General features: G+C 41.8%; 1 protein-coding gene across 2 annotated transcripts in view; it reads right to left on the reverse strand.

Moving 5' to 3' along the window:
- TSHR (thyroid stimulating hormone receptor) overlaps nt 1-10,777 on the reverse strand; it is a gene marked incomplete at both ends in the record, with an annotated part of 164,017 nt that extends 153,240 nt beyond the window's left edge. For both annotated transcript variants that reach the window (XM_079913184.1, XM_079913185.1), the window contains one exon: nt 10,608-10,777. In XM_079913184.1, the coding sequence (XP_079769310.1) occupies nt 10,608-10,777 (170 nt within the window). The remainder of the gene's footprint in view (nt 1-10,607) is intronic.
- Nucleotides 10,778-13,705: the final 2,928 nt, after the last annotated feature.

Raw genomic sequence — 13,705 nt, forward strand, 5'->3', positions numbered from 1 at the left:
TCTAGATTCCACATATATGTGTTATTATACGATATTTGCTTTTCTCTTTCTGACTTAGTTCACTCTGTATGACAGTCTCTAGGTCCATCCACGTCTCTACAAATGACCCAATTTCGTTCCTTTTGATGGCTGAGTAATATTCCATTGTATATAGGTACCACATGTTCTTTATCCATTCCTCTGTTGATGGATATTTAGGTTGCTTCCATGTCCTGGCTATTGTAAATAGTGCTGCTATGAACATTGGTGTGCATGTGTTTTTTTGAATTATGGTTTTCTCTGGGAATAAATCTTAACCTGAAGGGTAGAAAACATACCTTGTACAACCAAGAAACATTAAAATAATCAAAGATATCATTTTAATTTATCAGCTCTGGAGGGGAAAAAGCTATTTCAATTAATTGATAAATTCAGGTAAAGTTCACTCATTTAACAACACATTTTAAGTAGTGTGAATTTGTTTTCTATGTCTACTACTTTATCAGAGCTGATATACGAAGACAGACTTAGACCCAGGGGCAGGTGACATAACCAGCCATTCTGGACCCAGGTCTCTGAGAACAGGACTGAATGGGCTTGGCCTCTGCAGAGCTGGTCTGATCATGGAGCTCTTACACACAGCACTGCCTCCCAAACTACTTCTTCACTGGCCTCCTTCATGCCTGCCATTCCGTGCATCAAGGCACTTCTGTGGATCAAGTGACGGGGATATTCAAATACAGAGATGCATTAACCTGAAGGTACAAGGAAATAACTCCGGGAAGGTATACAAGAAGCCACATGAAAAACAAATACGTGATGGAAAAGAATTTAAAATTTTAGTAATTTTCTGGAAGTTAAATTTAAAAAATAAACCAAAGGCTTTGAAGGAATGTCCTGCTTGCCCTGGATTCCTTCTGAGTGTCCCAGCTATCCCAGGGGCCCTGCTCCACTTCCTCTTGCCGAGGAGCCCTACCTTTGGGAAGTTTAGAAAGCACTGGGGTAGTTAATTTCTTGGGGGTGGCAGTTCAAAGGATCTTCATCAACAGGTCTTTAGTAATATGAACAAACAATGAGAGATGTGGATGTCACTTCAGTATGTAAAGAAGTAGTGCCCCAGATAGCCAGGAAAAATACGAAACAAAGCAGAATTCCATCCGTCTTAACAGGGCAATAAAACTAAAGGACTTGGAAAAAGAATTATAAAAGGGTGCAAAGAACCCAATGGGACAACATTAGAGTGCCTCTGGAGACACTCATTCATGCGTTTGTTCATCTATTAAACAAATACTCACTGACTATTGATTATATGCCAGGCCTTTTCTGGACACTGGGGATACATAACTGAACAAAACAGACAAACAATAACAACAACAAACAAAACAAAAACCTTGCCCTTGTGGAGATTATATTCTTGTGGAGAAAGACATAAACAAGAAACATAAAAACAAGCAAATTACTTAGATACTGGAAGGTGACAAGTGCTATGGATTAAAAACATGTTTTAAAGCAGGAGTGTTAAATTTTAAATGGAGTGATTAGGAAAGCCTTATTGAGAAGGTACCATCTGAACAGAAACTTGAAGGAGGTGCAGGGGTTAACCGTGGGGATGTCTGGGAAAATAATGTTTGAGACGCAGGGAAGGACCAAATGTGTAAATCCTGACAAATGTGAGGAACAACAAGGCCAATGGAGTGAAAGCTGGATTATGAATGAAAGTAATAAGAAATAAAATTGGAAAAGTAAAGAAGGTCTGAATCACATAGGGCTTTTTGGGCCAAAACTGTAAGGACTTTGGTTTTTATCTTGAGATAACTAGGAACCCTGTTAGAAGTTCCTGAGTAGAGGAGGGACATGACCTGACCTACATTTTAAAAGCTCTTTGGCTGCTGTGTGAACAGACTGTGGAGGGCAGGGGTGGAAGACGGGACAGGTTCGGAGGCTCCTACAGTAAGCAAGAAGGGAAGACACTTTCAGTATCTTAAGAGAGCCAAAGAAACACAAAATCAACTGAAGCAGTGAAGGAAGCTAGCTACCTAACTATGTGGGGATTGCAGATTTTGAGGGGGTATTGAAAGACCAACCCATTTTAAGTTATTGTCTCCCAGTTACGGTGACAATAAACAAGGCTAAGAATGTCCCCATATGTCCTACGGGCCTCTGGACTTTATGTTCTATTAGTATTTTATCCTCCAAATTGGGACACCTTTGAGAATGAAAGGAATGCTATTAATTACACCTGGACAACAGGTACAAGAGAAGGTTCCTTTCAGATAGGGCAACCCTAATTACAAGGAACTTAGGAAGCCTGTGGATGGTTCCTTAAAAACCAGAGTTCGTTAGAGGAGGAAGACCAACTTGCTTACTGAATAGACATCTTTTAGCCTGGGAAATTTTACAATTAAGAATAGAAATGAGAGGCTAACTCAGATCCACAGTATCAATATGTTTGTGTTGAGCTTAAGAATAGTCAATACATATTTGGTAGGTTCGGTCTTTGTCTTATTTAACTTGGGCTGTTGGAATATCTAATAGATTGCCCTTGCAACTCCAATTTAAAATGAATGATTGAGTAATTTATTTCAACCTGTGAGTTAAGTTGAAAAGAAAATTATTTTTTACTGCGTTTACTTGTAAATGTCTACCGTGAGCCAGTAACTGTTCTAAGCAATTTATACACATTGTAGGGGCAAAATCGTGCTTCAGTGGAAAACTATGCATTGATTTAGAGCACATTCTTCCAAGATTGAGTCTGATTCAACAAGAGCTACTTTACAGCTCTGTAGGTTGTAGATGACTGACAACAAGGCGAAACAATTTTGTCTGCGGACACGCAAATTCTGTCCTGTGAGCGCTTCAGTTGACTCTGCCCACTCTTCCCCACACGAAAGAAGTTAGTTTTGCCTCCATCAGCATGTTCACTTCGGTATTCCACATCTATAAAAGTGCTGATTTTGTGGACTCTCCTTTAAGCTGATTGCAACATCTTACCAGTTTTCTCCTTGTTGTGGATTGACTAGTGTCCCCGTAAAACTCATGTCCACCTGGAACCTGAGTATGTGACCTTATTTGGAAATAGGGTGTTTGTAGATATAATTAGTTAAGCTGAGGTCATCCTGGAGTAGGGTGAGCCCTAAACCCAATGACTGGGATTGTGATAAGATGAGGAAAGGACACACAGAGACAAAGACACACAGAGAGAAGGCCACATCAATAAAGAGACAGAGATTGGCATCCTGCAGCTACAAGCCAAGGAACACCAAGGATTCCCACGGCCATCAGAAGCTGAAGAAGGCAGGAAGGATTCTTCCCTAGAGCTTTCAGAGGAACATAGCCGTGTTAACACCTTGATTTCTTACTTAGCTTCCAGAACCGTGAGACAATACATTTCTGTTATGGTAAGCTCCTCAGTTTGTGATACTCTGTTACGGCAGTCTTAGGAAACTAATACGCTGCAATGAGTTAAACACAATCTTTAATGTGTTCAATTTATAGCTGTAGGAGAGTCATAATTTTACCTGCCTTTGAAAATTATTCTTTAACAGTGTTAGGTCATTCACACCTCCCAGCAATCCAATGAGGCAGGTACTACTTTTATCCTTATTTTATAGATGAAGAAACTGAGGCACAGAACAATCAGGCAATGTTCCTGATGGGGTTTAGGACAGGCTACCCCAAAATACAGAACTTTGGCATGTTGAGTATTTTAAGGAATTTGAGAAACAGCATGTGCAGGGAGGACTTTCTGACCTTCTCCCAAAGCAGGTCACAACACCCTCTGGTGAGAGGTCCTCCCTATACCCGGAGGGAAGGACCATCCCTATCTCTAAAGACAGAGGGAAGGCAAGAGGAATCTGAGTGAACAGACTTTGCTGTTTGCCCGTTTATTACACTTAGCTCACACCTTTTTTTGTCTTGTCATATTGTTCCATGGCTCACCATGCTTCATCAAAACTAGCATAAAGACGCTCAGGTATAATAGCTTCTTGGGGTCTTCATTTCCTTGTGAAAGCTCTGTGTCATGTCATGTAAAACTTATATTAAATAAATTTGTATGCTTTTCTTTTGTTAATCTGTTACTGTTACAGAGGCCCCAGCCGAGAACTTAGAAGGGTAGGGGGAAATTTTTTTCTCTCCTACATTCTCAAGAGCATACCTAGGAAACAGTACAGCAAGCCATTCAACCCACATGACCTCACTCCAGAGAGCATGCTCTTAACCACTTTATTCTCCTGCCCCGTAAAGAGCACTGGGATATCTAAAAACTTAGGATTCCCGGTACTTATAAGATTTAATTTAATAGACTTTCTAGAATTTTCCAAGTATTTGGAAAGTTTTGTCAAATATTCACATGCTTTAAAAGAAAATATATTACATTTGTATACATTTAAACTACTTATTATTTTATTAAAGTACTTATTAAGATATTATTAAATTATAAACTCTTCCTTAAAGTAATTGTTACAATTAGATTTACAAATAAAATAATAAATACATGGAAAACTCAAAAAAAAACCCCTAGGTTTTACATTTATTACCTTAATGAGTCAAATATTTGTTTTTAAAACCAGTTACCCTCAAAAGCCTTCTTTGGACACAAAAGCTGCCCCCACTGACATCAGAATTCACTTTGACCTGTATTGTATTATGAAGAAAGTATGTAGTACATATTTTGTTGCCCATCAATATCTTTGTCCCAAGTGAATTAATCAAACCCTTCAGCATTTAAGTTAGAATTCTCCAAAGTTCTTCAAATGAGCAGTTCCATCTCCTGGAACAATGCTTCCTCACCCTTCATGAAACGCTTATACCCAAATTCTACTGGTTCAGGATACAGCTCAAAGCCTTCTTTGAACCCCAGTCAAAGTTAACCCCCCCACCCACCCATTTCCACCAAGTATACTCTCAGCACACTTACACAATTCTAATTACAATTTTATGGGATTATTGGATTAATATTCAGCTTCCACACTAGACTGTGAGACCCCTGAGGACAGGGACATGTTGGCATCATTCTCCACCAAATCCAGAGCTTAGCACAGTGTCTGGAATATAGCCAGTGCTTAATAAACATTTGCAGAATGAAAGAAGTGATGAGCCATGTGGAGGGCATACGGCCCCTCTTTGGTGGGAAATTCCCCATTGTGTGTAATATTAGAAGGACACTATTCTGCATCTCCTACTGCTGACACCAAAAATGATAAAGGGAGACCTCTTTCCTCTTCCTACCCCCAGCAGCTAGGACACAGCAGGTAACCTACACCAGATAATCAGTTGCTCTCACATAGGATATCATTCTCTGGCTGGTGATTCAAAGAGGCAGGGACAATTGAGAAATTAGTTATGACAGCACACAGATAGTCCAGCAGCTATACAACTGGGTGCCCAGCACCACAGATGTTCTGTGGCTGTGATCACAGTATTGTCCATGGAGTTGTTCCAACCAGATGGTTGGCGGTGGTTCCAACTTCCTGCCTGCTGTGGGCCTTGGCCTATTTTCAAAGCCTGGTTCTACGATGATTCTGTAAATTATATGTAATTCTTTCAAAATATTTCTTTTCTCCTTAAGCTAGACACAGCGGGTTTTCTGTTACTTACCAATGAAAACCTTGACTGATATACACACACACATACTCACACAGAATAACAGAGAATAAATCACAGAGCCTGGAAGTGTGAAGTGAAGCTGCCTTTATAAGACACAAAGTATTGGTCCATGTTTGGACAGCATATGGGTGCTGAAGCAGAGGGCTTCTCTTTAGGTTGAAGCCAAATGTTATTCAGGTTATGACCGCTAATTGTAACTGAAGTAATTGTGAAATGTAGAATGAATCCACATTTCCCTAAGTGTAAAACAGGTGTGATTTGGAGATACTTGAGATTATTTTAGGTGGAATGCCCACATGGCATTAAATAATATTGAATCACACAGTGAGAAAGTGATTCCCTTTTCCATTGTCCTTCAGTCTTTCTGACACCACCAAGGATTGGTGGATTGATATCTCTTTGATACTTCTCGAACACTTATTAAACTTCCTTTATAACAAAGAGAAGGCAGCCTCAGGCTCAGAACATTCAAAGACAATAGTCTCGAGCTAGAATAGAATTACATTTATGTTTTAATTGTATTTAGTTTTCTAGTTACCTCCTATTTAGAGCAAGGCGTGCTAATTTTCCATTTATAGTCACAATATAAGCCTTCTAAACAGATTTCTTTTAGTTGAAGAAGTGAGTCAACCTAAAAATATTGAGTAAATAATAGCACAGATAGAACACAGAGAAGGCAAAAATCCTGAAGATGGTGAGTTACCATCTTCAGTTTAGAAGACACCAGGACAGGCCATCAATTAGAGACACAGATACAGAATGCAAATGACTAAAAACTGAAGCAAAATGCAGAACCCGAAAACAATAGCTACAACTCTTTCAGAAACATTTCTGAAGGCACACAAGTGCGTGATGGACAAACCACTACTTCACTGAGGCCCTAGACTCTGGAAGGCGGGGGATGGAGGGGGTGGAGGCAATGATTGTCACCATCATAAAACTAAAAGCAGGTGGGTTAAAAGGATAAGGCAAGGTAAGGCAGCACTTTCTTGAGGAAGAATCCACAGAAATCCAGAACAGCCGTCTAACCTCATCTACCTCCTCATTCAGAGAAGGGATGGTCTCCTATACACAGAAGTAGCAAATGGCAACTCTCTGAATGAGAGTGATGGGTCAATCTTGTTATCCTTGGTGTTAAGGTAATATGATCTATAATTATACATGAAAACTTAAATTTTATTCTTCTTGCTTCATTAACGTTCCCTTAAATCAGTACTTCTCAATTGGAAGGAGCAATTTTTTCAGACTACCTGTATATCAAAGATTCTAGAATGTTCCACCAGGGAGTAGGGATACCAGCTCTCCCTCACTTCTCACCTAGTTAGAACCACTGTTATAAAGAGAGTGTATCATGCCCATTTGGAGGGGGGGAAGTGGAAGAAAAGATTCCGAACCACTGTTTCAGTGGGAGCCATAAACAGTATAACTCCCACCCAGCCCATGTGACAGGTGTATGGGTGGTGAAGAAAGAGGCAATCTCTTTACCTTTCAGCACCATACTATGTGGATAGAAGGTAAGGGTTAGGGAAAATTGCACCATAGTAATTTGTAAAATGGCTAGGCAATGGTTAAACAGCATCTGTATTTGGAATAGGGGTTACCACTTAGAATAGGTTTTTAATGACAAGGATCTGGTTTGCTCCAGCAGGGAAGGCCTTGTACGATAGATGTAGTCTTTCTTTTCCTCCCTCTGTCCCAATCCTCCCTCCCAATTTCTTCTTTCCCTCCTTCTTTCTTTCCTTGTTTTATTTTCCTCTTACCCTCCCATTTTCTGAGTTACTGCATATTTCTAGGGACAATAGCCCCCAAGGTTATCTGTGGCTTATTGGACATCACTAGCTTTCAAACTTTTTTCTCCAAAGCCTCACGACCATACTGGGGAAGAGCTGGCAGGGTGAGACCCATTTTCCTCTGAAAGCAGGGGGCTCAGGGTGCAGCTCTGCAGTATTTCACATCCTGGCAGTACCGCTTACAAGTTGTGTGACATTGAGCAAATAGCTTCATTTCTGTTGTGCCTCAGTTTTCTCATCTATAAAATGAGAGTAATAAAATCGTCTACTAGATTTGGTTTTGTGAGGATTCAATGGGTGAGTTGGTATAAAGTACTGAGAACAGGAAAAAGCACAGTATGATTGTTAGCTTTACATATTTGACTTCTCTCATAAGCTTTCCTTTCACAGAAGAGTTCTACTGCCCCCAAAAGATTTGAAAATCATTCTGCTACTTTTGCCCAGGGCTGCGGTCATTGTTCAAATTAGCATGCTCTTTAACCTATACTTTTCATCAATTTTCTCTTCTCTATCTCAGGATAACTTCATTCTTCAGAACAGCTCCCCTCCTGCCCTCCCTCTCCCCACCTTCCCACTGTTTTCAAGGTCAGATTCTCCCCACTACTGTCTTTATCCAGTGATTCAGTGGATTTCCTCAGACTATTCTCATTGCATCACAGGCATCAGAAAGAACCTAATGGAACCCTCCTTTTACCCTGAAGGAAAGTTGGGTCCTGCCACATAAATTATCTCACCTAATTTCACAGTTAGTGAGAGAGGGAGGAAGAGATGTGTATCCTGACTCTGATTTCATTGCTCTTTCTCTGACACTACCTGTCTCATCACTTGGTGGAACTATACACAGAATGATTCCAGCTTCCCTTCCACTGCCAGAGCCACATTTCTCTTCAATGACTCTTGAAGTTCTGCTCCCCTTAAAGAAGTCTCTGAAGTCGTGATGTCTCTGGCCTCCTTTCTCCCCACACACAGCAGACAATCTGAGACCAGCATATTTGTTCGTTCTTTCATTCACCTAACAAGCTTTTTTTTGAGCATCAGAGTAGTTCCAGAGTTGATGACAGGGTCCCTGCATTAGAGAAGCTCACATCCTGCTTAGACAGGCACTCAAAGAAATATCCAGTTACGGAAAAGCTGTGTGTAAGGGCTAGGACAGGGTGAATGCACAGAATGTTGTGGAGAAGGTCGCTCACCCAGCCTAGGGGTCATGGACCAGGAAAGGCTTCCTGAAGGAGTTGACACCTAATCTGGACCTTGGAGTAGGCATCAGCCAGATGAAGAAAAGGGAAAAGTTGCTTTAGGCAGAGGGAAGAGAATGTGGAAGGGAAGGCCTAGGCAGTTAGTTGTGAGAGCAAAGAACTTTGGGGAAAGTGCCAGAAATTCTGTTCAGTAGGAGTGAAAAGTGTGACAGAGTAGGAGCCATGAGGTTTGAAAGACTGGGCTACGTCTTAAGGGATCTTGTAGGTTGTACAAAAGGGTTTTATCATGGGAGACATGGGGAGTCAATGCAGGGGTTTAATCAAGAGGATAAGAACGTATTTTATTCTGTAGTGGCAGCATGGAGATCTTCGTTACTGCACGCAGGCTTTCTCTAGTTGTGGCAAGCGGGGGCTGCTCTTCGTTCTGGTGTGCGGGCTTCTCACTGCGGTGGCTTCTCTTGTTGTGGAGCACGGGCTCTAAGTGTGCGGGCTTCAGTAGCTGTGGCTCGCAGGCTCTAGAGCGCAGGCTCAGTAGCTGTGGTGCACAGGCTTAGTTGCTCCACCGCATGTGGGATCTTCCCAGACCAGGGCTCGAACCTGCGCCCCCTGTATTGGCAGGTGGATTCCTAACCACTGCACCACCAGGGAAGCCCGAGAATGAATGTTATTCACTGGATGTTATTACACTAATTGACCCAGGTGAGATAAGAAACTGAGATATCGCAGCACAGAAATACACACCTGTGTCCAAAACGTTCATAACCCACTGTTGAATGTCCCTATGAGCTGAATTCTTGAGGAAATCTTAAATACAACTTCACCATTGCTTTCCACTTACCTACATTTTCTTTAATAACCTGAGCTTTTGTACCTTAACTGGGTTTAACCAGTTAAGTAAACAGTAAAACCAGATTGTCTTACTATTCTTTCCTACCGTTCTATTTCTAATCACCCAAGAAAGCCTTCTTCCCTTGTTTACAATTATCCTTTCAATTGTTGATTTCAACATCTGTTAAGGAACAGATGTACACAAAACTCATTTAACATCAAGTTTCTAATCTGGTAACATTTAACACGCAGATAAAAATGTACTTTATGAAATTTCATCTCTTTATACCTCTACCATGCCAAAGCCAAAGGAGATTTTTGGATGCACTACATCAGTGGGTATCTCACATTTGAGTAAATAACTCATACAAAGTGAATTCCAGACAAAGTATAAAGGATATTCAGTTGACCGTCCATCTGGGCAGGTTTCATATCTGCAGATTCAACCAACACTGGATTGAAAATATTTGGGGGAACAAAATTCCAGAAGGTTCCAAAAAGCATAACCTGGATTTGCCACACACTGGCAACTATTTACATAGCTTTTACATTGTATTAGGTATTATACGTAATTTAGAGATGATCTAAAGTATACAGGAGGATGTGCATAGGTGATATGCAAATGCTATACTTGAGCATCCTCTGATTTGAGTGTACACAGGGGTCCTGGAACCAATCCCCCATGTATACCGAGGGACGACTGTGTTTTTAAAAGAGCCCTGATTAAATTTTTGTCAACTGTTTGATGAACCAAGAGACCTGCTAAGATAATTTCCCATCTAGAAAGATTAAAAGTTGAAACCCCCCCCTTTTTTTTTGCAATTTTCATCACCCAAAGTAAGATCAAAAGGATCCGTTTTTGAGTTGCTATTAATCTTATTTACATCTTAAGTAAAATTAAGATTCAGCCAGGGCTGGGAGTAGGCAAAGTGCAGAACAGCAGCTCTTTAGAAAGAACAACTCTCACTTTTCACCTTGCACTAAAATTTCGTTAACTTTTTTCGTTAACTTTTTCTGTGTTATGAGTAACTCGAGCGTCAGCAATCCCACGTTTGGTCGATGGAGTTTTTACTCACTGCGCGCGCACACACACACACACACACGCACGCACACACAACCCTCTCAAGCTCTTTTTGTGCACTTCCATCCACCTTTTCCAGCCGACTTTGGCTCCTGAGTCCTCCCCTCTCCTCTCCCAGGTACTCACAGGGTCTGCGTACTGGGCGGTAAGTTGGGGATGCGGTGGATATCCTTGCAGGTGACTCTGAAGTCGTCCTCCTGGTGGCATTTGCAGGGCGGAGAAGGACACCCTTTCCCCCTCAGGCTCCTGGGCAGGACAAGAAGCAGCGCCAGCTGCAGCAGGGGCGTCGGTTTCATTGTCCTCGGGGCTCCAAGGCTATGTCTTCATCCTCCACTATCGCCTCATTCTCAGCCCTCTGCGCCTCGGGTTCCCTCAGGCTGAAGGAGAGCGGGAGGGGTGGGAGGAAGGAGAAATCGATGGGGTCGTGACTTCAGCACCAAAGAGGAGGCTGCAGAGGGGAAAGAAGAGGCTCTCAAGTGCTCCGTTTCCCTAGGCAACCCTCCACCCAAACAAGCTTACGTACTTCACTTTCCTTGCCCCATGCCACTCCCGTCTGTTGCCTGACAATCAGAGTCGGTCCGGGCTGTCCTCTCTGCCCTCCAACCTGCCTCACGCGCCCCTCCCATTACTTCCCTCCAAAGCCTAGTTTACACGCCCGCTCCTTTCCTTGGCTCTAAACCCAACGGGCCACCTCTTCCCATGGGTGGGTAGCCTCTCCAAAGCGCTCCCTGTCGGGATCCATCCGCACGCACCCTCTATCCAGAGAAAGTTGCAGCGGAAAGGACCGTCCCGGGACGGACGCCGGTGCCGCAGAACTTCAGCTCTTCCTGGCCTACGACGCCTCTGCCGAGGGTCGGAGGCGGGCACACGTGGCTTGCCAGCCCGAGGTGCGGCCGAGGCCGGGGCGCGACACCCACGGGGGGGATCCTCACGGCTCCCCAACTTCAGCGCAAACCCGGACCTCTGGGGGCGCGCAGCCACTAGCGCAGAAATCGCCGCGGGGAGCCGTCTGGCGGCGTTCGGTGGCGTCCGGCTCTCACTGCCGCGCGCGGACTCGGCGAGGCAGGCCAGGAACTGGGCTCTGGCGCCACCTGCCGGGAGAGCCTGGAACGGCAGAAACTGTTCGAGTGCCTTGAATGGAACTCTTGAATCGAGCTTTGCTCTATGTAGTTGAAGTTGACCTGTAAATTCTGGTCTGGCCAGGAATATTATCGAGCCATATATCCCCCCAGAAGATGGGAAGAAGAAGAATACTTAAGGGGCACACTATTGTCTACTCATCATCCTTCACACAGTAGCCAAGAAGATAATTTAAAATAAATATCAGATTGTGCCAATTTCGCTCTCAAAAACTTTCAATTGCTTACTAATTCTTCTTGGGTAAAAGGAGCATATGGCATCATATAGCATCTTCTTACATGCTATATGGTTCCATTTATATGAACTTCTGGGACGGCGGGAGGAAGTTATGGTGAAGGAAATCAGAATAATTGTTAGGGGAGATTGACTGGAAAAGGACAGCAGAGAACTCATGGCAGTTATATTGATAGAAATGTTCTACATCTTGATTAGACTGGACATAAGTGGATGTATACATTTGCCAAAATCCATCAGACTGTGCACTTTAAATATGTGTATTTCAATTTTTTTAGTGGCTTTGTTCCTAATCCCCCCAAACTGGAAATCACCCAAATGTTCTTCCACTAAGTAATAGATAACAAAGAGTGATACATCCATACAATGGAATACTATTCCACAATAAAAAGAAGAAATAAAAAAAATTTAAAGAAAATTAAGTATAAATTCTTTATACTAACCAATGAAATCCTACTATGGGTGCCTGTAAACTTTTCCTGTGAAGAAATTTTCCTGTGAAGAACCTAGATGTTTTAGGCTTTGTGGGCCACATAGGATCTTTGTCACATCTTCTCCTCCTTCTTCTTTTTCATACAACCCTCTAAAAATGTAAAAGCCATTTTTAGCTTGTAGGCTGTACTGGAACAGGACTTGGGCAGGATTTGACCTAGAAGACAAGTTTGCTGATTCCTGTTTTTCAAGATCCGGCCCTTACCATCACTTTGCTGGACCTGGAAAGAGACAAGTTTATTATCACCTCTGGGCCTTTGCTATTGTTGAACTCTATGCCTGGAAAAATTTGTCCCCAGATCGTCACATCATTCAAGTTGTTGTTGAAATAGCGTAAGTTCTTCTGGAAAAACCTTTCTCAAGTAACGATCCCCCCATCATATTACCTCACCAAAGCACTTATCTCTTGTTATTATTATTAATTAGTTTACTCATTTATTGCCTGTCTCTTGCTGCTCTCCCATCCCCATCAAAATATAAGCTCCATGAAAGCAGGAACCTTGCTTTTTTTTTTTTTTTTTGCCACTGTATCCCTAACACCAAGAACAGTGCCTAGCTCAGAGTTAGGAAATAATAAATGTTAAATGAATGAATAGGCAATGGCTATATTAGCTATCTGTTGCAGCATAATCAATAAGCCCAAAATGTTAAATATTGGCTTAAAACAACATTTACTATCTCAGAGTTTCTGTGGTGCAATTTGGGAGAGGTCTAACTGGATGCTCTGGCTTAAGGTCTATCATGAGGTTGCAAACAAAATGACGGCTAGGGCTGCAGTTATCTGATAGCTTGGCTGCAATATCACGAAATTCACTTATTAGTTCTAGAAGCTGTTTCATAGATTCCATCCAATTATCCACATAGGTGAGTTGTATTGTCTGAGTATAGATCGTTTACTTCTCTTCCAATCTGAATGCTTCTCATTTCTTTTTCCTATTGGACTGCACAGGCTAGAAACTCCAGTACAATTTTGAGTAGAAAGATTAAGGGCAGTTATCATCTTGTTTCTAATCATATGGGGGAAATCATTCTTTCATCATGAAATATGATGTTAAGTATACAGTTTCCATAAATGCTTTTCATCAGGTTGAGAAATTTTCCTTCTATTCTCCTTTTCTTAGAGTTTTTAATCAGGAATAGGTATTAGAGTTTTCCAAATGCTTTTTGTGCATCTGTTAAGATGAGTCAGCATTTTTCTTTTTTAGTCTGTTAATGTGGTGAATAAAAGTGATGGATTTTTGAATGTTAAACCCATTTTGCATTCCAGGGATAAACCCCACTTGATCATGACATATTAAGTTTTTAATTTATTTTATGATTAAATTTTCTAAAATTTGGTTATGGGTTTTGCATAGATG

Source organism: Stenella coeruleoalba, assembly GCF_951394435.1.
Source record: "Stenella coeruleoalba genome assembly, chromosome: 2".
Lineage (NCBI taxonomy): Eukaryota > Metazoa > Chordata > Mammalia > Artiodactyla > Delphinidae > Stenella > Stenella coeruleoalba.